Source organism: Leuciscus leuciscus (assembly GCF_965113295.1).
Source record: "Leuciscus leuciscus genome assembly, chromosome: 12".
NCBI lineage: Eukaryota > Metazoa > Chordata > Actinopteri > Cypriniformes > Leuciscidae > Leuciscus > Leuciscus leuciscus.
The window spans coordinates 4,384,069-4,409,395 of NC_138736.1; the positions used below are offsets into that span (position 1 = coordinate 4,384,069).

At 37.0% G+C, this 25,327-nt stretch overlaps 3 protein-coding genes and 2 long non-coding RNA genes across 9 annotated transcripts in view; 2 read left to right on the plus strand and 3 right to left on the minus strand.

Moving 5' to 3' along the window:
* Window positions 1-183, minus strand: part of yrk (Yes-related kinase) — a 28,839-nt gene extending 28,656 nt beyond the window's left edge. For 2 of the 4 annotated variants that reach the window (XM_082185901.1, XM_082185902.1), the window contains exon 1: window positions 47-182. The gene's annotated coding sequence lies outside the window, so the exon portion shown is untranslated. Of the gene's footprint in view, window positions 1-46 lie in introns of all 4 variants that reach the window. The other 2 variants (XM_082185906.1, XM_082185905.1) reach the window with 2 other exon arrangements.
* LOC309511010 overlaps window positions 1-25,327 on the plus strand; it is a 295,833-nt gene that overhangs the window by 178,098 nt on the left and 92,408 nt on the right. The gene's annotated exons all lie outside the window — the stretch shown is intronic.
* sesn2 (sestrin 2) lies at window positions 1,377-11,466 on the minus strand. The gene is made up of 10 exons (XM_082185926.1): window positions 11,312-11,466; window positions 10,526-10,588; window positions 9,785-9,973; window positions 8,167-8,349; window positions 4,382-4,594; window positions 4,143-4,284; window positions 3,718-3,830; window positions 2,671-2,861; window positions 2,328-2,472; window positions 1,377-1,936 (listed from the first exon to the last, which is right to left on the minus strand). The coding sequence occupies exons 1-10, from the start codon at window positions 11,336-11,338 to the stop codon at window positions 1,850-1,852; spliced, it is 1,353 nt and encodes a 450-aa protein (XP_082042052.1). The 5' UTR covers window positions 11,339-11,466; the 3' UTR covers window positions 1,377-1,849.
* matn1 (matrilin 1) lies at window positions 14,243-23,556 on the minus strand. 2 transcript variants are annotated; one of them, XM_082185911.1, is made up of 8 exons: window positions 23,408-23,556; window positions 20,008-20,354; window positions 18,938-19,160; window positions 17,545-17,673; window positions 16,298-16,702; window positions 16,059-16,211; window positions 15,897-15,977; window positions 14,243-14,892 (listed from the first exon to the last, which is right to left on the minus strand). In XM_082185911.1, exons 1-8 carry the CDS (start codon window positions 23,487-23,489, stop codon window positions 14,843-14,845), a joined length of 1,470 nt encoding a protein of 489 aa, XP_082042037.1. In that variant the 5' UTR covers window positions 23,490-23,556; the 3' UTR covers window positions 14,243-14,842. The 2 variants fall into 2 exon arrangements, with proteins under 2 accessions (XP_082042037.1, XP_082042038.1); XM_082185912.1 differs by lacking the exon at window positions 17,545-17,673.
* Window positions 22,450-25,327, plus strand: part of LOC309511000 — an 89,706-nt gene continuing 86,828 nt past the window's right edge. The window contains exon 1 of the long non-coding RNA XR_014210461.1: window positions 22,450-22,462. This is a non-coding gene — a long non-coding RNA (uncharacterized lncRNA). The remainder of the gene's footprint in view (window positions 22,463-25,327) is intronic.

Sequence of the window (25,327 nt, forward strand, 5' to 3'; positions counted from 1 at the left end):
TTAGATATTAAGCACAAATGCGTTAGGAAAAGTACTTGATTCCTACCTTTATGAATCCCTAACACGCTGACAGTGACAGAGGCGGATCAGAGTGAGTTCACGTGAACTGAGTCCGTGCGGCGTTGAGCCGCGGATGCTCGAGTCGCGCGATGCCCGGAAGCGCTGCTGTGCGCGAGGCCAAGCGCGAGCCGACTCCTCCTACTCTTGTAGCACTTTACATATTCAAATTAATTCCGGGAGATTATATTATTTATTTTTTAGTTTTTTTGTGTGTTTTTTGTTTTGTCTCCCGCCAGGACATTTTATGGCGATTAAAAAACAAAACAATAAATACATAATCAATGTACATAATCAATGCCAGGGGTAAATACAATTTAGAGTACAATTACAAGTTACGAAATCAGGAAAATATCATACAAATGACACAGTGATAAGGGCTTTAGAGTTGCTGGATGTGTAAGGAGAGTGTCCAGGTACGATTTAAGTTCCTTACAAACTATGAAAAAGTAGGGAATTTACATTTGTGTATGAAAAATTTCGCTAGAAGAATAAAATAGTTCATCAAAAAAAAAAAAAAAAAAAAATATATATATATATATATATATTGGTCCTTTACATCTTTATCAAAGTTGTGCTGGAAAGTTATGTTTGTTTGCTAAATGCCTCTCACACTGCTGAGGCTTTAACACCTATATAGGGTGGCGGTAAAGTGTTATATGACGTGTCTCGCATCGACAACCGCCGGTGACATTTTGTGGAGCTACTAGTTTTAGTTGTCATGTTCTGAGAGAGAAAAAGTAGTTGGTAATTGACTGCAGTAGACATATTAAAACGTTTCTTGTCCGTTACCGACGGCTAGTGTCCGCTTCGTGTTAGTGCAGTTCTGTCTGGCTCGTGGCTTTAGCAAATGACATAATTAGGTGTTAAAATTCGGTCATTTACTCACCCTTAAGTGGTTACAAACCTGTATGAATTTCTTTCCTCTGCTGAACACAAAAGAAACACTTCAAAATATCTTACAGGTTAATTATCTTACAAAATAATACAGGTTTGGAACAACTTGAGGGCGAGAAAATGACAGAATTTTTAGACAAAACAATGGCACTGATATGTTTTAAAGATATGCTTTCAGTTAAAACTGCTCAAACATGCATTTTAGGCTTGAATAAAAAAACAATGTATACAATTCAAATTCCCAATAATGTTAAAGTAAACAATTTTTGATGTTAATTTTGTGTTAGACAACAGTTTATCAAGCATATTTATAGGCTCTTCATTTATCATGCATCTACTGCTTAAAAACTTGGCAAAAGAGCATGTGTGAGGAATTTACTTCATGCACATCGTATACAAGCACATGAATCAAAACAGGAATGTCATAGTAAAATATTTTATTATACATAAAAATGCACAAATAACACCCAAGTTTTTCTTTTCATCCAGTTTTGCCCACTATAAATCAGCTCTCAATCTGAGAAACGGGTCGTTCTTAGTGTCAAACTTACATAAACATTCATCAAAACACACACACACAAAACACAATGAAGAGAATACTGCAGCAGGGCAAAGACACATTCACAGTATAAGAAAAAGACCACAATGAGGCAATTTGCTCATCATAGGACGTGTGCAAAATGATCTGCCTCCTAAATTCAATCATGATCCAGAAGCAGATGATCAACCAAGCCCATAGAAGCCAAAAATAAGACAAGAGAAAATGAAACAAAATAGCTCTTGAGCCTTTGTGCTTTAAAGTGTAATTGTGTGCAATTTGTGTGAACACATGCCATAATCAGAGCATAATCGTGTATGTAGGTCATCCCTTGTTTTAATGCTCTTTGGAAAAGCGTTAGGTCATGTAGCGTGTAATTGCTCTGAGAGAATAAAGTAAAGCTGCCTGCAGTCGCGCCTCCATCAGTAACAGGTTCACATGGACCTGCATAAAGAGATCAACACAAATTACACATTACAAGTAACATACATGCATTCATACTACCCTCAGCTGATAAACCCATTTGTGAAGTTCAGGAGGAAAAAAAGAGACTATTATACTGAAACTAATTGTACTGTAACAAGATTAACTAAGCAAGTCACCAGCCGCAATACAAACTTTGTGGATATCTGAGTTTATTTTTAAAAGGAGCTTTCAGTCTCCATCAGGAAAAGTTGAATCCTGAAGAGAACCACTAGAGGCCACTAACACATCACACCAAAATGCTAACTATTCAGAAAACAGCCAAGAGAGCAAGCACTCATATTTCATTGAAATGAAACTTAATGAACGCACTTGACACCACCATCAACAAGAAGTCTCACACATCTTGTACCTTTTCTGAGTGACGGAACTGCCTCCAAAAGGAGAAGTACATTCTTGGTGTGGTTTTCTCCGGATGACAAGCCACTGTCTTCACATACACTTTTAAATTGCGTTCCAACAACTGGTTGACCTCCCCATAATTATAGTCATCATACCTGTGTATGCAAACATTGACATTCACATTAGAACAAATTTAACAACCAAAATGATTGCATTTTATGGCTACCTTTTCCCTGATAATGTGCAGTCCTTATGATAAGGACTATATATAAACGTAACCCGGACTCACTTTTGTCCCGTACAGGCTGAATGTTATTAGGTCGTTTCATGGCTATGATGCGCGCATGACTGACCTGATGCCGTAAATGCATTGGATATAATTCCAGATGGCTTTCCGCAGCGTAGAAGTGTCCACGTGCGAGTGCATGGCCATGGTGTGATACGTGAGCGCGCACACCACCTGGAATTTCTCATCCAGAAGCTGAGCCATCTCCCCATACAGCCTGTTCATAAGAGAGAAGCCGTGATCTTCCCACGAATAGTCCTGCGAGCACAAAATCATACGCAAAGATCAACATCATGTAACCAGTGTTGTTATTGCTAACTATATCAAAAACTGTTAAATTGAGAAATTAAATCTTAAACAAGCAATTGAAATAAACAAGTTTAAGCTGAAGTACTAAAATTACTAAAACTAACCCATTCTTAAAACTAACAAAAAGTAATAAAAAAGGCAAAAGCACATACAAAATGAACTAATATGAAACTGAAAATATAAAACAAAATGAAAGCTAAATAGAAATATTTTTAAAACAAACAGAATAATAAAGGCAAAACCACATAAAATGACTAAAACTGAAAATACAAACCTAAAACTGAAATAATAAATTAAAGCTAAATTATAGAAATATTTTAAAAACAAACAAAAAGTAACAAAAACGGCAAAAGCACACAACAAAATTATTAGAACTTATAATTTAGATTTTTTTTTTTCAGTTTTATGTTTATATTTTCAAAACAAACAAAAAAGGTAAAGACGCATAACTAAATTACTAAAACTTTAACTAAAATCAAAATATAAACCTTAAACTGAAACAAAAATAAATTAAAGCTAAAATAGTTTTGAAATATTTTAAAACAAACAAAGACTAATAAAAAGGAAAAAGCACATAACAAAACTACAAAAATTAAATTAAAAAACATAAAAATAAAAGCTAATTCAAAAATTAAATACTATAATATTATATGAATAATACTAAAATAACACTAGTTCTAATTCACATTATATATTTCAGCAAAAAAGTATGTATAAATAAATAAATAAATAAATATATATAAATATATATATATATATATATATATATATATATAGAGAGAGAGAGAGAGAGTTAGTACTGAACCTGAGCTCTCATGGTTGGAGGGGCCTGCACTCCTCTAGGACTAAAATCCTGGTAAGTAAAATCTGCATCCACAACAAACTGCGAGACACAATCAGGAATAACGGAGCGCTGAACTGTAAAACACAGATCAGAGAGTGAAGAAAAATGAAGCACATGCTGCAAACTTGTGCTTCTGTGTGTCGCATCCATAATAAAGCATTAAAGCATGTTCATCTAGGAGGAATAGATGCATTGATTTGGATGTTATAAAATTGCTTGAGAAAGCCCAAAATTTCACTTGGTGCCTGTTATATTTATGGGATGTACCGTAATTATTCAACTTCATCATGTGCATAAGCTACAACAGAGGACTATTTTGACCCAGTAGAAGTGTTGAATTATTTGTATGCGTGTGTGTGTGTGTGTGTGTGTGTGTGTGTTCATACCATCAGCAGGTTCCAGCAAACTCTCTGTCCTTTCTCTTTCAAAGCGAGTAACCATCTCCTCCTGAGTAAACTCTTCACCTTGCTGCCGAACCTTCATCATCTTCTCCATCAAAAGCTTAACCTCGTTCACAGCCTCAGACCACTGCGCACAGACACATAAACACACACACGATTTACCTGAAAAAACTAACAAACTAAATCTTATCTTTAACTTGATAAAGCAGTCGTGATTTCAATACCTCTTGCTGGTTTCTGGCCTTGTCTCGGGCAGAACAACAGGACTCTGTGGGCGAACACGGCTGGAGCGACGGATCTCCTGACGGCTCAGGCTCGGGGAGAATCCCACAACCCCACACAAACGAGGCCAGAGAGTGGGCATGGCTCATCAGAACAACCGCCTGAATCAGTTCTGCCAGAGACCATCGAGCCTCAGCACCAGGACAAACCAACTCCTGTCAATATACAAGAGGTTTCTTTAAAAACAATGACTACAACAGTGGCCAAAAGTGACGTCCGGAGGGCATGTTTGCTTTTAATGACCCTACAAGTTCGATTAAACCATCAAAATATGAGGATCATATTTTATATGTTTTATGTATTTTAAATATGAGGGAAGAACAAAAGACTAGACTTGGTTACGGTATTTATCTGAGAAAATTATTTGGCCCAAAAATCTGTGAATGAATTCACTAAAATGAAGGTGCACAATAATATTTGAAGAAAAATAAAATAATTTAACATTTTCTCACTAAAAAAATGATCTATTTTATAGCTGTGCTGCTAAAATGTAGCATCACTACTTTTACTCATTTACAGCCAAGAGATTCCTTTTGTGCCAAAATGAGTCGACTACATTGTGCTGTACATGTCCATGTCTCAGTTTTATACTTTATAAGATTAAATTAAATCTGTTTATCATATAAAGCAATCAGTTTACAAAGGAAAAAATTTGCATTTAAACACGGAACAACTATGGACTTACATGTGGCTACTAAGGATTTGAAGACTGAAATCCTTAAAGCTAAACAAAGCTATAAGGAAAAATTAGAAAATAAGATGGCATCCAAAAATCCTGGCTCAGCATGGGCAAATATGAAAACCATAGTAGGCCTTCAGAACTCAAACTGTAGCAATCAGGTTATTTTAAATGGTTTTAATTCTGATTTTGAACTGGAAAATGCACTAAACTACTTTTACTGTCGTTTTGACAATTTGGATTTCAGTAAAGAAATTCAGGAGTTGAATTTTAAATGAATGGATGATCAGCATTTTAACATCGACCTTCAGGAGGTTGAAAAAGCTTTTAGACTTGTAAAGGCAAATAAAAGCCCAGGTCCTGATAGCATCTGTGGCAGGCTATTAAAGTCATGTGCAAAAGAACTGAGCCCTGTATTTCATGAGATTTATAATAAGTCTCTGAAGACACAACATGTACCGATCCTCTGGAAGGATGCGGTGGTCATCCCTGTCCCTAAATGCAGTGGCCCTAAGATGATTAATTATTTTAGGCCGGTTGCTTTGACTTCCGTTTTAATGAAAATCTTTGAGAATATAGTGAGGTCTGAGATCCTAAGGTTGACCGAAAATAAATTGGACCCTATGCAGTTTGCATATAGACCTCACAGAGGAGTACATGACGCTACAGTCACAATGCTAAATTTGCTATTAAGACATTTGGATGGCCAGAGGACACATGCTAGACTTTTATTTGTTGATTTTTCTTCAGCTTTTAATACAATTCAACCACACATTTTAATCAAGAGGCTCTTAGATCAGTTTGCGTTAAGCAATAATTTGATGGGTTGGATTTTGGATTTCTTAACTAACAGAACACAGAGAGTCAGAGTTAATGGTGTCTTATCTGAACAGAGGAGTTCCTCTACAGGGTCTCCTCAAGGATGTGTGCTGTCTCCACTTTTATTTATTTTATATACAAATATGTGTCAAAGCATGTATGATAACAGAATTATCATAAAGTATGCGGATGACTCAGTTATTTTGAGTTTACTTAAGGAGAATGAGACCTCACATGGCCCAATTATTGAGGATTTTGTCAATTGGTGTGAGGAATCTTACTTACAGCTTAATATATCAAAGACCAAGGATATGATCATTGATTTTAGGAAAAGTACTCATCCAAGTGAACCTACCTCAATTAAAGGCCAAACAATAGAGTATGTACAATCATACAAATACCTTGGGACTATTATTGATGAGAAACTGAATTTTGAAAAGAATTGTGAGGCTCTGTGCAAAAAGGGGCACCAGCGTTTGTATTGCCTAAGGAAATTATCTGTGTTTAATCTTGACCGAACAATAATGAAAATGTTTTATCATGCTTTTATTGAATCTGTGTTGTCCTTCTCCACTGTAGTATGGTATGGTCATATATCTATAAAGGCAAAAAATCAGTTAGACCAGATAGTAAAATGGTCTGGTCGTTTGATAGGTGAGTCTAAACCAGGAGTGGCATCCCTGTATACCAAACAGTTACAAAGGATGGCCTTCTCAATCTTAGATGATGACTCTCACCCCCTGCACAGTGAGTTTCAGTTATTGCCGTCTGCGAGGAGGTATAAAGTCCCAAGGTGTAGAACGAAAAGATATAAGAGCAGCTTCGTACCAAATGCGATTAATATGATTAACAAAGTGTAGAGGTGGTTCTCAGAAATGTTGTACTAGGGTTTTATGATTTTTATCTGTTTTTAGTTTAAATTGTTTTTTTTTGTTTTTTTTTTGGTTGTTTGTTTTTGGGTTCTTTTTTAGGTTCTTTTACAGAGACCACATTTAATGTTTTGAGAGCACTTTACTCAGTATGAGTATTTACTTATTTGTCCCTATGTGTTGTGGAGTGTTCTGTGTTTGTGTGTTTTTGTATTGGATGCCATAGTCATTGCACTGTAAAACAAATTTACCTACGGGTACAATAAAAGTAACCTAACCTAACCTAACCAAGTCTCTTCGGAAACTATATACTAAACAAACCGTTCAATTCATATGCATTATTTTTACAATCTCTTTATGAACATTTTGAAGCTTCAAAGTAGTAGTTGCGTAGCTGTAAATGGAGGGACAGAAAGTTCTCAGATTTCATCAAAAAGATCTTTATTTGTATTCTGAAGATGAACAAAAGTCTTACAGATTTGGAACGACACGAGTGTGAGTAATTAATGACAGAATTTAAATTTTTGGGTGAACTAATAACCCTTTAAAGGGGTGGTATAATGCCCTTTTCACAAGATGTAAAATAAATCTCTGATGTCCCCAGAGTGTGTATGTGAAGCTCAAAATACCCCACAGATATTTTTATATAGCATGTTAAAGTTGTCAATTTTTGAGGGTGAGCAAAAACGCACAGTTTTTGTGTCTGTGCCTTTAAATGCAAATGAGCTACTGCTCCCAGCACAGGGGGCGGAGCTACAACAGCTTGCACTCACACAGACATGCTCTGAAAATTTCAAAAACGTTTAGCCTTTTATGTTCAAACCGAAGTCAGAAAGATGGAGAGACTCAAGAAGAAGTGACAACATGTAGACAACATTTCTGAATGGTTAGTTGATGAATTTATGTAGCCTATGTGTAGTTATCTTCTAGTCATTGATTTGCATTTTCTGTCATGATAATCTAAAAATCATGTTCAGGGGGCGGGGTTTATGTAAATGTTAGGGTTGGTGATGTCACTAACCCGGGAGGAAGCTCGTTTAGTAGTTCCTACCAGCCGTTTGTTGTAGTCCTTAAAAAGCTATTTCTTTAAAAGAAAATATCTCCCTTTGCTTTGAACTTTGAGCGTCGTAACTTTGCAGATGTTGTTTATGCTCAAACAGCAACATTACACACTAACTAAAGTTAGAAAAGTGAAACCATAATCAACCACCCCTTTAAGGACCTATTAGCCTCCGCCATCTAGAGTTTCATAACAGAACTTTGTATTGATTAACTAGGAATTACATTAACAATAAATGGTTCTTCTCCCAATTTCCTCCTCAAAGTAGCTTCCCCAACCCTGATGATCTGTGCGTTTTACCTGTATGTGTTCCTGCGTGATGATCCAGGGTCTGTGTGCCAGCAGTTTGTTGAGAGTCTGCAGGTGCTGTATTTTAGGTGGTGCATAGTCAAGTCCTCTAAGCCAGGACTCATCTCCACCAGCCAACAGAAAAGCAGAGCTGTGGTGCTGAACTAAATACGAGCACTGGTGACGTGCAGACGCCTGCAAAGACAATTACTGTTGAGTATATTATAAACACTTATACTACGGGGATGTTGAATGCTTGAATCTGATTGGTTGACGAATGTTCTACGATGTTTCGGGAAAACGCACAGGTTTTGACCACATTACAGTTTCATATCACATTATAGCCTACAACAACAAAAGAACCCAAACCCACAATGACACTGACCAAGCAAATAAATATAGTAAACACTAGGATAAAAAACGGCAAATTATTTCCATGTTTTTTGTGACAAAACTACGTTTTATTATGTACGGAAAGCACATCTCTCCTGCTCTCTACAGCTCAAACGCACACACACAGTACGGACACACACTCGCACAGAAACGTGTTGTCAGCGCTGCTCTGGCGATTTTAGCACTAAATCAACATATAAGCTATAAGACATTTCTCACTAGCGATGTAATAACAGCCTGTTCTTGGAACAGATAAACTTACAGTTTGCAATTAGTAGAGACGCTGCTGCCGAACAATGTCGAGAGATGCACAGACTCAGGTAATTCACACACACTTAATCTCTCTCTATCTCTAATAACTGCATTAATAACTGCATTAGTCTGCTATCAATGGCTCAAGCCTACATTACTAGCTCTAAAATTACATTTTAGAATTAGCAACAGAGGCTTGGGATTCGATGCGTAACAAATCAGTCCTACACACAGAGTGTTTTAAGGATAAAAACCTGACAAATGTCTTGAAATACATCCTCTCAATGTTTTGAGGTGTGGTAACCGGAATAATTGACTCCAGGCCGTTGAATTATTGAAAAATAATGCATACTTGAAATGTAACGCCCACTCCACACATTACCACCATTATTTTTCTAATAATTCAACTTCCCGTCGTCAATTATTCCTTACATACTAATTTGTGCATATTTAAAAGTAGGGATGCACCGATATGAAAATTTTGGCCGATACCGATAATCGGCAATTCTTTACATTTGAAAGCCGATAACCGATGTATTGCCCGATAAATCTAAATCCAAATTTTCTAATAATTATTGAGAGCCTGATTACAAAAACAAAGGGTTTACCATTAAAAGCCATATCCCAAGTACACAATTATAATGTTCTCATTATAATCTTATGTAGCCAATATGATAGCACATAACTGTAATTTTCCTTTTTTTTTTTAAAGTGATTCCAATCATATTTCACGCAGTTCAAAACCATCATGGTGAACAGTGAGTGCACATCTGAAGTGTCTCAGCTGAAGGAAGTAATCCTTTATTTATCGGCTTTAATATATATCGGTCAAATTTTCTTATCGGGCCGATAACGATAACATAAAAAATTAAACATATATCGGCCGATACCGATATGGTGGCCGATATATCGTGCATCCCTATTTAAAACTTGCAATCTAACTTTTAAAAAGGCATCAAACAAACATATAAACCTCCTCCCTCACCAAGATGATTATGAAATGTCTCCATGACAAAGGCAGTGGACCATCCAGTTGGAGCAAAGCATGCTGGGTGCGCAGGAAACAGGCCAAGTAGGTGGGATGTAGTCCCATTGTCATGATGAAATGATCGGCGCGTCCCTCTGACAACGGAGCCTCTGACATCACTTCCTGTGCGGCCCCTTCCTCCAGAATCTGACACATACAGATATTCAGTGATCCGTAAACACTGACAACAATACTGTATCTATCATCTAAAGGGGCGGTCACATGTACTGTTGCTCAGAGATATTTCACGTGCGAAATACAGGCATTTCAAAAGGAATCTGCGCAATCGGTTTCGGTCCCAGTTTCGCCCGAGGGCAAAATAGATTTTGCTCATATTCAGTGTTTCATAAATCGCTACACTATTGATAAATACTTTAGGTCAAAACTCCATTTTATTGAAGTTTTATTCATGTGCATGTTCACAGTTCTCTCATGTAAAGTCATGCATGCAGAAAAAATAAATAAATAACTAATACAAAATTTATATATATATATTTTTTTTTATTATTGTTTTTTTTTATTCTAATTTATGATTAGATTAATTATTAGCTTTTCAATAAATCCTTGTAATTCCCTCATAAACCCCAGTTTGGAAAACCCAGATCTAAAAAAAAGAGATCAGAATTTGTTGGAGGTAAAGACAAATACCATAAACTCAAAAACAAGGATGTTAAAAACAACAACAACAACAACATGCACCTCTTCAATTGGGATAAAGGCACTGGGACCCAAGGGCAACACCTGGGGTACGTCTGATTCCTCCTGAGAAAAAGAAAGAGAGACAATAGAGATGCAATAAATATAAGGCTCTCTGGTGTCTATTTAAAACGTTTTGGGAAAATATTAAGCCTTCTTTTATCAGAGAGATATTTGTGCATTTCAAAAAAGCATCGTAAACTTAAGTTGATCGTAAAACAATTAGGCTTACGATGCTTTTGGGAAACGCAGCCCAGTATGATAAAAACAGCTTACTAACGACTAAATGGGTGCGAGTCATTTGCACAAATCGGTTCATTCGAACTATTAATTTCAAAGAACATTTAAAACGATTCAGTGGTTCTTTGCGTCATCGTGCGGTTTATTAAAATCAACTCGGTTCCTTATTGACTAAACTGTCATCCAATCAAGTCTTAAACATATTTCACATAAGTTTTATCAAACATTTTTTTATATTAAGCTTTCTTTTCGCCTCATCAGTCAAACGGTACACACCCCCAAATTGTCATGTCCAAAGGGAAACGGTTCTGGGTTGAGTGACTCAGTGAGTCGTTGACGCGAAACCGATTCAGTCCGATTCATAAATAAATAATTCGACCGGTTTAACAGTTTCACTCAAAACGAACAATTGTTTCACGAAATTGACATCGCTAAATGGACCTTTAAGTCAGAGCATCGACTAGAAACTTTATAAGTGTGCCGTATAAAGCTAGACGCCGACACAGACATATTAAGAGTGACTCGGTCAGACCGGCTAAATGAGCTCACCTTCATCGGACGAATATAGGTGTTCATAAGTCACAGGTTGAACAGAATATTGATGAAAAAGAGTCTCGCAGGGTTTGTGCTCTATGACTTCATGATGCCTGTTGTGGAAAGCAGGAAACAGCACCGGGAGGAGGCGTGGCATACGTGAACAAACAGCGCCGGACTCTTGCATCACCTCTCCGGCGCAACATGACGCAACCCGCCGGTAACGGAGATCCGAGCTCCGGGCTCCAGCTGTAACTGGGTCGGGTTCGGTTAAAGTATAACACTGTAAGAGTCGTGAGTCCAGTATTGATTAACGTTAAATGAAAGGGGATGTATGGAAATATATTTTTCCCAAATCCATTTGAGAAATAGCTGTGTTCTTTTTATTTTTTATTATTATCTCATTAGCAGGTTAACTTAGATCAGGTTGCATAAACTGCTAAGACTACTTCTTAAAAGTTTGTCATCTTTTTTTCTTTCTTTGTTCATAACTGTTTTAAGTCAGTGACATAAGGCATCTTTACACAGAAAAAGCTGCACAGAAACAAAATCTGAAGCGGCATAAAAATACAAAATGTGCATTTACACAGAATTCTGAGCAGACACAGAGCCGCTTTCTAATTTGATACTAAAAAGTAATACCGGTCGCCCCTTGACTAACCGTCATTCTAGTACTAGTAGTCTTAACTTAATGGCTATGCTTATGCAACTGGCCCCTGCTGGTCTACTGTAAATAAGCATTTATTTGACAGGTAGCTTTAGGTTTCACAGAAAGGGCTTAGATTAAGCCAGGATTAGGCCTTATAGGTCAATTAGGTCATTTAAGTAGCTTTTATAAGCGTGCCTTAGATAAAACTTTACTGATGTTCATCTTGAGGCAAAACAATGGCACTGACATATTTTGAGATATGTCAGTGCAAGTTACTTTCAGTTAAAACAGCTCAAACTGGGTCTGGGACTAGCCTTAAACTTTGTCTGTGAAACCGAGGGTTAAAATAATAAACTGGTCCAAGCTGGTAGACCATCTTGGACAAGCAACAAACCATGGATAAGCTTTCCATGTCAGCTTAAAGTCACCTTGAAATTAAAATTCACGCATGCTAATGATCTTAATGTGGCCGGTTGCATAAACTGCTTAGACTAGTTTTAAAAGTTAGTCATCTACATTTTTTCATCAATACTGCTCCTAACTTTGTACATAAATAGATTGGTCTAATTGGAATTAGAAAAATAACAATGATTACCCCTCGGGTAACTGCTAATTGGTCAAACTAGTTCTTAAAGGGATAGTTCCCCCAAAAATGAAAATCTTGTCATCACTCACCCTCAAGTTGTTCCAAACCTGTAGGAGTTTCTTCATTCTGTTGAAAACAAAAGAAGATATTTTAAAGAATGTTGGTAATCAAACAGTTGACGGCACCCATTAACTTACATAGTAGGAAACAAATACCATACAAGTCATAGAGACAGAGCGTATTTAGGCCACGCCCACACCCAGGGGGAAAACAAACCAACCGTCCCCATTGACTTTGCATTGCGAGAGGCTGCCTCCTTGTCATTTCTTGCTTCTAACAAAAGACAGAAAAATGCCTAAAAGCTGCTGTGTGACAAGGTGTACAGCAAATAAGCTAAAAAACTCAGAAATACGTTTTTATTAGCTCTCGACCCCAAAAAACGAGTGCTTAGGACATAAAAGTGGATACAGGCAGTTGAGACAGAGCGTCACGTGTCTCATTACTCTGAGAACTAACGTACGCCCGCTGGAGGAGACTGTAATCGGCAACACAGGATAGTTTATCTTACAGAAATATAATATATAAAACTGACATTTGGATATTTGGCTCACCAGTGACTAAATGTTTAACTTACTGCACACGTAGTGTATTTTAGTGCATACTGAGTGTCAGGATCCCACAATTTACCCATTCGTTCTAGCCTGTATCCACTTTTATGTCCTCAAACGCTCGTTTTTTGGGGTCGACAGCTTATGAAAAATTATTTCTGGGTTTCTTAGCTTGTTTGCTGTACACCTTGTCACATAGCAGCTTTTAGGCATTATTCTGTATTTTGTTAGAAGCAAGAAATGACAAGGAGGCAGCCTCTCGCAATGCAAAGTCAATGGAAACAGTTGGTTTGTTTTCCCCCTTGGTGGGCGTGGTCTTCAGATTATGACGCGTTGCGCTCTGTCTCTATTGGCTACTGTCAACATTCTTTAAAATGTCTTCTTTTGTTTTCAACAGAAGAAAGAAACTCATACAGGAAAGGAACAACTTGAGGGTGAGTGATGACAAGATTTTCATTTTTGGGGGAACTATCCCTTATAGGCCACAGTTCATCCGTGCATTTTTTTATTTTTTATTTATTTATTTTATTTACTGGACTGGACTGAAATCACATAGCAGGTGAAAAACAAAACGTGAAAAGAGTATGTCTGAATTCACTGTATTCATAAAAGAGTAGGCAAAAAGTACACGGATGACTTATTACTTCCACTAAGACATATGATGGACACTTTACTATCCCGTGAGGCCATGGGAGTTATGCAAATGACGCTGGTAGGTCACATGACAGTGACAGCATGGCGATTACATTCATACTACACATTCATTAAATACTTTGTTGTATATCCAACATTAAAATTGGCTTCTGAAGTAAAATCAGATAATGAAGGCTCTGTAGTTAGAGCCTCATTCACTTCATCTACAACCTTTCATTACCGCTGATGTTACATGACTACAGCTGCTATACATGCACACATACACCCTTGCACTTTACATCCCTCTGTACCCGGGGCTCCTAATAATTACACAGAACATTTTCTCTTATGTAACCTTGTACTGAAGTAATGAAGCCTACGCATCTGTTCGACACACACACACACACACACACACACACACACACACACACACACACACACACACAAAACAAGGACACAACAAACAAAAACACAGACACAAAATGGGATTTTATTGAATCATCACAAGCAGCATGTTTAGCACTTGCAGGGTCAGTGAATGTTTGCCCTTGAGTTACGTGTGTGTGTGTGTGTGTGTGTGTGTGTGTGTGTGTGTGTGTTGTGTCTGTGTATGTGTGTGCTTCATGGAGTGTTTTATCTGAGAAAATAATCAAGCATTCACACATTTCAAGTCAAAACTTATATTAAATTACCATTACATATATATTCCTTATAAAATAATACTTTCGGGGCAGAATCTGAAAGAATGTGAAAGAGGAATGAAGAAAGACAGTATGATTTAATAGGCACACCACCTCCCCACAGGGAAGACTTTATCGTCCATGTTGTACGTGAAGATCTTTTAGTCAAGCTTACAGGGTTTTGTTGAAGGGGGGAGATGGTTGATTGAAAACTGACACCTTTCGCTTGTATTCAGTGCTCCATCCCCATGGACAATATAGTGATGAAGGCAAAGAGGCAGAAAGAAATGGAGTGGATCTTAAGCATCAGGGTCAGAGGTCACAGGAGACTTTTTTTTTTTACAAGAAAAGAAAGGGATGTTAGTGTAAGAATTAGAGGTTGGCTCCTTCTCAAACTATCTTGTTCTCCAGGGCAGCGATCCTTTTCGTCACAGCGTCCAGTGATGCTTTTGTCAAGGAAATGATGCAATAATACCATCATAACCTGCGCTAAACATTTCTCATGCTTTATGCTTTTCTGGCTATAACATTTCTTTTAGAGATGCAACAATAACAAAATTCTGGTCATTGCGGATAAGCCAAAAAATATTTTCATGTTATGGCTGATAATCAGTAAATGACTGATATTTTATTTACTATATTTGTACATACTTGTTTTATATTTATATACAGAACTTATTATTTTATATATTACATTTTGAATACAATATATTAAATTATATAATATTTTGTCTAAACAATTAAAATATATTTGCTAAATATTATATATTTAAAAAAAAATTGGTATATTTTTAATTTTGTATTATTTTTATAGTTTAGAAATATATTTTTTATTTAAAAAATTAAATAATTTAGTTAATTATTGTTTTAAAGATTTATTTTTTTAGATTATATGAGGACAAAGAAAAGTAAAAATAGCTGAAATTTTTTTTTTCTTAATAAAATTATTTATTAATATTTTATAATAATAAATAAATAATGTATTATTATATTAAATAATATTATATTATATATTAATATATATAAAATAATATATATTATTTATATATATATTAAATAATTATTTTATTAAATAATTAATAAATAATAATTATTTACTTAATAGCACAGTTAAATGTTCAATATCGGCCTGTATATACATCCTATAAACCCAATACAAATATCCAATATCTGCCATTAACCACTATATCATGCATCCCTAATTTCTTTTGATTTTAATTATCATACAGCGAGTCCAAATGTGTTTAATCTCAAAACCCTCTTAAAAAGGCACATCTTACGTAAAAAGGCAGTAGAGATGACACATTCAGCTGATGTACTGAACAGCATTATGTAAGTCAATACTGAACATTGAGCGTAATAGGAGTTTGTGTAGTGTATATTTTCAGCATGGCAGATGTGGGATTAAGCTCTGAACCCGAACACTCTGTTTAGGAAAGGATATATTTCTTTGTTAATGCCTGTAGTGCCTCCTCCACCTTTTTCTGGAACTTGACGAGGGAATTACATTCACAGGGATCTTCCGCTGTAAGTGATAGCACAGCAAAAACAAATTCAATTGATGAAATGCTCGTTTCAATGCTTATTTTTTTGCGGTTCTACTTACGTTGACAAACATTGATTTGCAGATTCTTGGCAATTTGGTTCATGGTTTTGAAGTCAGCCGTGTAGAAGTAATGGTCAGCGACAGGAGCAGAGGCGATCTCTCTCAGCTCGTCCTCGACAGCATTGCCAACGCCCACAGCAAACATTTCAAAGCCTAAACACGCACACAGTGCACTGTAAAAACACTCATACACATTGCACTTTGCATTGCATTTCTGTGTGTGCATTTGTTCCCCTAACCGCTCTCCTTGGCCTTCCTGGCGGCGTCTCCAATGTAGTCCTGCGACCTGCCATCAGTGAAGACAATGCCGACCTTTGCCACTCCAGGTCTGGCGCCCTGGCTAGGAGTGAAGCTGTTGTCCACCAGGAAATTGATGGCGTGGCCAGTCATGGTTCCCCTCTCCATATAACCCATCTTCTTCACAGCTTCTTTGAGGGCCTTTTTGCTGTTGTAGCGTCCCAGAGGAAACTCCTGCTTCACCGAGCTGGAATACTGCACCAGTCCCACATGAGTGTTGGTTTCTGACACGTCCAGTTTGTCGATGATCAGGTTGATCCATTTCTTGACCAGCTCGAAGTTCTCTGGTCTCACACTCTTGGACCCGTCGATCAAGAAGACCACATCTGTGGCTGCGTTACTGCAAGCTGAGATAAGAGAGATAAAGGGTTTGTTGAATGGGGTTTCCAAACTAAACAGGGGGCCGAAAAAAAAAAGTTTTTTTTTTTTTTTTACCAAAAGTTTATATATATATTTATTATAAGATTTATTATTATTACTGATTCATTTTTAGTTTCTCTTTTCTATATAGTGGGAAGGCATGGGATTAATTGTGATTATATTGACAGCCCTAGATTTCAACAGTAAGAAATAAAAAAATTATCTGCTAAAATGATTTTTATTATTAAACTTGCCAAAGAATTCAGTATAGTGACAATTATATATTTTTGGATACTTTTTTTAGAATAATCTTTTATAATTTATTTTCTCACCATAATAAATAGATCTTGAGGATTAAGAACATTTAAAAAATAATTCAATTAAAAATTTATTTAAAGGCTTTTTACATTTGATTAATTCTCGAGTGCCTTGGCCTTTCTTAAGTTTAACTATCTCTCATCCAAAGAGCACCAGGATACGAAGATTTTTACCCCAGTTTCTTGTTTTATAATAACTTATGAATAATAATAATTTATGAAAATATATAGAAGTGTTATATTTTATAGGACAAGGATGTTGCCATATTTGAGGGTCACATTTACAAGCTTAAAACCATTGTGGTAACTGAAGTCAAATTATAAATGGGCCATTTAGTCACATGATTTGACCATTTAGAGTGAGTGTGTGTTGGTTAGTAAATGTCTCTTGGCCTATAAGATTCTGATTCATCTTTAAAGCAGGGGTTTTATATACATCCAAATCTGCACATGTAAATGGAGTCTTTTGCTCATGTGTTTGACTCTTACCCAGCATTCACACACATACTCACCGCTGCATGTTCGGCCGTCGCCCGTGAGTGTGTGACCATCTCTGCAGGCGCACTTGAAAGATCCGGGTGTGCTGATGCAAATGTGCTCACAGTCATGATCGCCTGTCGCGCATAGGTCCGACACAACCGCTACCATGAATGTAACACACACACACACACCGGGGTGGGGGAAGGAAGGGTTAGCGAGGAGAGAATTACTCTATGTGAAAGTGGGAACTCAAGAAAATCAATGCGTTTTAACAATCCGCTGCGCTCGAAACGAACAGCAAATCTTTAAAACACACAGAAATACGTCAGAGACTCAGACTTCAGGACAGCAGAAAGTTCTACCGCACTGGTTCTCAACCTTTTCAATTTCGAAATTGTCTAAATGATGACAATTGATGAGCAAAAAAGGATGTCTTGTTTTCCATTACAAAAATCAGAAAATTCTTAAATCAAAATACATTTACTTGAGAAGCAAAATGACTCCAGATGTTGAGTCTTGTTTTCTGAAAATGTGAATTTGTGAAATGAAGAATTTATGTCTAAAATAAGAAAAAATATCTGCCAGTGGGGGAAAAAAACTAAAAAAAACTTTTATCCTACTTCACTGACAGATGTTTTGTCACTTCATTTTGTTCAGTGAACAAGACTTAGGGCAAAACCCTCTTTTGGTGTTAAAAAAAACTATTTTCTAAAGACATGCAGTGAAAAAAATTAAGAGTTATTTTTGCAGCTGATCTAATTGCATATGCATTTGTAGGAGTTTCCCTTTCAGACGCAAAATTTATGGGACGAGAGTATTTAAATAAATCCCGCAACATAATTTACTAAGGTTTGCTGGTATTTTCAGCATTAATTAACGCCCAAAAAAGCATGTCTTAATCCATTTTGCGCTTGGTAGATTGTGTTGGTCATTATGTAAATGACTGTGTTGGTCATTATGTAAATGAGCTGCTGTGTCCTTTAATTAGCACAATGTCAATAGATAATCCTCAGAACTTTCGACTCCCATCAGTGCTTTTATGGGATTGCGGTCTCACGCTAATTTGCCCTGTTTAGTAAATCTGGCCCTTCATTTCTTATGTCATCTCTCCTCTCAAGTAAGCGGTGTAGATATTTGTACTGGAAAACAAGACAAATACTGAATAAGAAACTCTTTTTTCCAGTGTATCACCAAGCTGAGAACCACTGCACTGCAGCGACTACGATCACATCAGTGATGAATACACATGCTTTTACTTCCTCGCCCGGAGAACCGAGTGCAGTGGAGCATCAAGCACACGGTGGAGATCTACGTCTGGAGTGAGATTAATGATATCATGCCCTCGTATATACACCTTTACTATCGCTGGCCACGGTGAGGACAGTCTCCAGACCTTTATTCCTTTCCCCTCGTCCTCTCACTTACCACAGAAGGCCTCCTGGAACTTCTTGGTGAGCTTCTCAATGAGGCTGTAGCTCTCCACGTAGTCCACGTGATCATCCAGAGGCTCGCTGGCCATTTGCCTGAGCGTGGTCATTTCCACACGGCCCACTCCGATGGCAAATATCTCAATGCCCGCCTCGCGCGCCTTTAATGCAATGTCACGGATGTTGTCCTGCGGTCTGCCGTCGGTCACAATAATTGCCACCTGCAAATGTTTATTAATGACATTTTTTAATAAAATGATCTAAAACTGGAGATATTCTAGTAGATTCAGATGTTCGTCTGGGCCTAATTCATCCATTGTGGATTACGTAACGCCAAATGGCATGTTGCCAAAGAGGCTTAATGTTGTTAATGATGCCAATATGGGAGTTTTATGAGATTACAACACTCTTAAAAATAAAGGTTTCAAAAAGGAGTTTTCACAGCGATGCCATATACTTTTGCTTGATTGCTTTGTCCGAACCAAAGTTCAATTGCTTCCCCCTTCACATTAGCTGTGTCCCAATTCAGAGGCTGCATCCTTCGAAAGTTTCTTTTGAAGACCGAATGCGTCACAGTGGCGCGACGAAGGCTGTTCCAATTCAACATCCCCCTCAAATGCGGAGTTCATAGCCGAGCCTATCCCAAAATTCATTGCGTGGTGGTGACAAGTAGATATTTTTTTTGAGAAAAAGCCAGATTACACTTTAAAATGTAAGTATCTGGTCTCATTGACTTCCATAGTATATATTTTTTCCTACTATGGAAGTCAATGAGACCAGAAACTGTCTGGTTACTGATACTCTTCTAAATATCTTCCTTTCTGTTAAGCAGAAGAAAGAAATTCATACAGGTTTGAAACAACATGAGGGTGAGTATATGATGACAGAATTTTCATTTTAAAGTGGAGTATCCCTTTAAAGCACCCTTAGTGAAAAGTTCTTAAAAGTAACACTTTTTTTCTTTTAAAAGAACCTTTTTCCAATCATAAAGTACCTTTTGTGCATTTGAAAGGTTCCATTGATGTCAAACCATATATCCCAATATTTATAAGAGTGTATAACTCTGACCTTGCTGATGTCGGAGGATTTGCGCGCTCCCTCGGCTTCGCTGAAGGCCACGTTCATGGCGAACTGGATGGCCAGGCCTGTCATGGTCCCGGTGGACAGTGGCTCGATCTTGGACACGGCCTTGACAAGCGCAGCCTTGGTTTTGTGGGACTTCAGAGAGATCTCGTTCTTCACCCGACTGGCGTAGTTCACGACACCCACGCGAGTAGCATCAGCTCCGACGTTCAAACCATCGATCACTTTGGCCAGGAAGACCTTGACCTGCTCGAACTCAGCGGGCCGGACACTTCGAGAGCTGTCGATGATGAACACTACATCAGTGGGCTTGGTGTTACACAAGCCTGCAGCTGGAAAGAGTGAAAGAACAGAGAGAGGATGTAAATATGTGAGATCGATCGAATATGTTTAGACCTCAGACACTAATTATTTACTTACAGTCACTATGACATTTTGCTATTTATTGATGATGGCAAAAAAAACTCAATGGTTTTCTATATATAACCCTATAGGGTTCTTGACTCAATTTTAAATGTTCTATATAAGGAGAAATGTCTTAAATGATTGCATATCTTCATTTTTAACAGGTTTTTCTTTTCTTTTTTTCCCCTAGTGATAAAGTATGTTTATGAGCAGTTTAATTCATAACATTTCATCAAATCTAAATCCATAATGACCACATGATGGGAACCAAATGGTTCTAGATATGAAACACCTGACAGATACAACTTTTCCTTCTAAGAGTGTCTTATGAAGATGGTGAATGTACTGTGGTAGAAGTTTTTCAAACTGATCTGACTTGAGGTATTTTTAGAAGATATAAAAGGTCTAACCTGTGGGGACGGCGGCCCGTCTAAGAATACACTAGCCCTATAACTGTCTTAACACTTCCGAAGTGTTCAGTGTGCTAAAATCTTTCCTGTGAACATCAGTGATCACCTGTTCACCTCCTGATGAAATTAAGGTTTATCTTCGAACAGATTACACACACTTATTTACTGCATTCTTGATCATTAAACACTGAGAGAGAATCAGTTGACATTAGCATGATGCATGCATGTGATGTGCAGATAATATTCCCTGTATGACCTCACTGGTTACAAACCCAATATTAAAGTCACCTTGTAGTCGATCATTTTATCCCTTAAAACTCACCTTTGATCACCAAAATGACATATTTAAAAGTTTTTTCCTTGAAAAAAGTGTCTTCATGCCTTAAAATAGCTTGAATGTAACTCGACACCCTTGCCTCATTTAGTATACACGGTTCTATGAATATGCAAATGAGCCCCGCCTCCACTCACTCGCTCCAGCTCAGAGATCCACTCATTGACGATCACACGTTGATCTGATTGGTTACAAGGTAGTTTGTGACGTCAGAAACACCAGCATTTTCAAACCGTGTTTTTGAGACTGTCTTTGGTTCACCGTTTTAAGGAGAAAATACTCAGGAATAGTGTTGACATGAATTTGCACATGGTTTGTCTTAAAGCATATTAAAAACACCACATAGACATATAAACAACATTAAAAACTTGATTTTCACCTCAGGGGGACTTTAAATCATGTGAGTGATTAAACTCTCCTGCAAGGCCTATTATTTATTTAGAAGAGAAGTAGTTTAGAGGACCTTTCAACACCACTGACTTCAACACAAGCATATTTTTTTAACCATAAAGTAGGAATTGAGTAAAATTTTGAAGGTAATCATTAAAACCACAGTACCATCTGTTTTCATCTTCCTCAAATTACTTTCATAGCACTTTTTCAGGACTCTTGACTTCTCATCATTCTTTATATCAGAGAATACTGTGTCCTACATTTACTCTAAGTAATTTACTCAGTCTTCAGTGTCACATGATCCTTCAGAAATCATTCTAATATGATGATTTGATGCTCAAGAAACATTTCAGATTATGATCAATGTTGAAAAAAGTTGTGCTGCTTCGTATTTTAGTGGAATCCGCGATTCATTTTTACAGGATTCTTTGAGAAATAGAAAGTTCAAAAGAACAACATTTATTTGAAATACAAATCTTTATTTTGTAAATGTCTTTACTGTCACTTTTGATCAATTGAATGCCTCCTTGCTGAATTAAAGTATATATTTTTTTTTTTAAACACACACACACACTTTTGAACAGCGGTGTACAAATGGCGTGTGGGAAAGAAAGTGAGAGTGAAAACCAGACAGTCTGCGTGTAGCTCAATAAATGTACAGTGTTGGCCGTTCTCATAATAACTCCCATTGATTATACATTCAGCCTCAGGTATGCACGCACACGCAGATTTACACACACACACACACACACACACACACACGCGGTACAAGGCCTCTTTGTGTACAAATGTAGACATTTAAAACCTTAATAACACATTTTCCTTGAGGACATACAAGTTGAGTACAACCACTGGAAACATAACCCTAATTACCTACTTGATTGAAGCATCTCTCTCAGTTTTTAACACCTAGACCTGCGAAAATTAAACTAATAATGAAATACTAGGCTCAGCTTTAAAACACAGAAAAGCAGTGGAGGAGATAATGTGATTCGACACAGACTTTGAAATGAGAACAAATGAAGGCTTCACAGTACTCTTTAAAGGGCACACATTTGCTAAACATTGAACTCTACCATCCAAACTGTTGTGTAAAACAAAAAATATAGGCGAATATAATTTTTGCACCTCAGTCTTTCTACAGATGTTATAATGCTTGTGTCCGCACTTCTTAACCGGCTTAAACCAGCAAAACTATGGTTCAGAAAAAGCCAATGCTGATTGACCTGTATTTTTGAGCTATTTTGTCTGGCTATCAGGTTATTCAGCACACAGATCAACCAGCACTAAGCAGCGAGGAACTAACTGAACCAGCTAAACTTACTGATTAGTTAGCAGATATATAAACTCACTGCAAAAAAAAAATATATATATTTTTTTTTTAATTAAATTTTTTGTCTGGTTTTCCAGTATAAATATCTAAACATTCTTAAATCAAGATGCATTTACTTGAGAAGCAAAATGACTGAAGATGTTAAGTCTTGTTTACTGAACAACTGTGCTTAAAACAAGACAGAATATCAATGATGTAAGAAAAATAATCTTGTTTTCCCTTTGAATTACTGTAAATGTATTTTTCGGACCCTTCTGGCAGATATTTCTTTTATTATTTATTTATCTTTTATCATGCTCACAAGAGTGTAAGACTTAACATCTTCAGTCATTTTGCTTCTCAAGTAAATGCATCTTGATTTAAGAATGTTTAGATATTAAATTTTTTATGGGATGAAGTTTGCTCTTCATTACAGCATTTAACCGTAAAACATGAATCCCGTTGGCACTGTCAGCATCCAGTGATAAATGCATGACACTGATGGATCTGTTAATGATGCTATTTTCTTACCCATAGCAGCAGCATTTCTCAGATCCACGGTGGCTTGAGCTCCCAGGATGCATAGCAGCATCACAAACCCCGGCAACGTCATACTGTAATGCGGCGTGAGTCCTAATGACCTGCTCGACTACCGGAGACAGACTGATTCACGGCGAGAGAAGCGTGCAGGTTATCAACACACATATTCACAGATACACACTCTCAAGTTTGGAGACCCGCCCTCAAATCCGAGCTGTATTGGGAGGAGGGGGATACCTGTCCCGAAAAACCTAGAGTTTGGGGTATAGGAAAGACAAACACACCTTGATCTGTGTATGTGTTTGTATAAGAGAAGCCGGGTTCATTCGGAGCCCTAGGAGGGGTCTCTAACTTGAGGTTGAACTCAAATAAACATTAAGATGAATCTGGTCTTTTCTGGGCACTTTTCCTCTCAAATTAATCTCACACACGCAGGAATTTATGCACAGGAATTATGTGGGAAGCCTCCGTTCCTGATCCAACACAGACGGCCCTGTTCGGACTGTGTGTACGTGTATGTCTGTGTTTTTCTACTATACACACCATGCCGTGTCGAGTGTGTGCCTGCTGGGAAATGCCAGGATTGCACGTGAGCATGTGTGTCTGAGACTAAATGTGATAATATTGAGTGTGATATGCCATTTCTAAAAGGTTTTTATTAGAGGTGCTGACCACAAGCCACATACAACATGTAGTTATTTATTATGAGATATTACAGTATTTGTTATTAATTATTTATCGGTGCACATCATTATTATAATTTTTTTTTTTTTTAAATGAATGTGCCTCGTAATATTTAATCAAAAAAACGTCTCCCTCTTACAGCATCTTTGATGACGAGGGCGGGGCAACCTGTCACTCAAACGAGATCGACCAATAGCAAACCACAACCATCCAATCAATTCCCCATGGACAAAATCAAGCCCCGCCCTACATTTCTTCTTGTTTGAGAAGCCGTTTCACTCGATATACATTACAATACGAGAAAACTATCGCAATTTCTGTTTCGCGTCGACTTTAAATGATTTATTAATTATTTACTGTAACTGTCATGTCTTTCTGAACCTCTAAGCATGAAAGGAAATGAACATGAATAGTGACCACAACAATCAAGCTGGATTTATGGTGAACAATTTCAGTCAGATATTGGGTGGTTTGAGAAGGCTTTAAATTCAAAGCACAAATTGTTGACAGCTTTTGTTTGTTTTGCCCTGCCACCATCCAATTAAGCGTTTTAGAAGAAAGCAGCTTGAAGATTCTGCTAAACATGTGGTTTTTTTGTTCCAGAGAATAAATGAGTTTGGAACGACATGAGGATGAGAAACCCTTTAAAGCGGCCTGTGAAGTACTCAGGAACACTCAGAAAATCATTTTCCGGTAGTCCTGTTTGTCTATGTAAATGAAGTGTGTGTTTGTTTCTATATTGCATAACACAGCAATTAAGGTTTGTGAACACACACTGTTTCTCTCGGCCTCCTGCTTCCATCCATCCATCGCCAATCTGCCGGAAAAAGCCCTCCGCACCTGAAGTGTGCCAATGACTTTGACAAGAACATTAAAGTTTCCTTATTTTCTTGCACCATCTGTGCCACAGTACAGCTCACTGAAAAACAGCTTGTGCTTTTTATTTTATTACATTTTTTTAAAGTCACTTTATAATTATAAAAAAAAAAAAGATTAGCTATTGACCAAATTAAGTGGAATCTAAAGTATATATATATAACACAGTGAAACATTGAAAAATATTTTTTATGTTAATAAATATTTTAACTACTTTATATACATTACTGTTCAAAAGTCGGTACGATTTTTAATAAAAAAAAATAAAAAAAAGCCTCTTCTGTTCATTTATTGGATGAAAAATGCAGTAAAACTATTATTACAATTTAAAATAACTGTTTTTTTATTTAT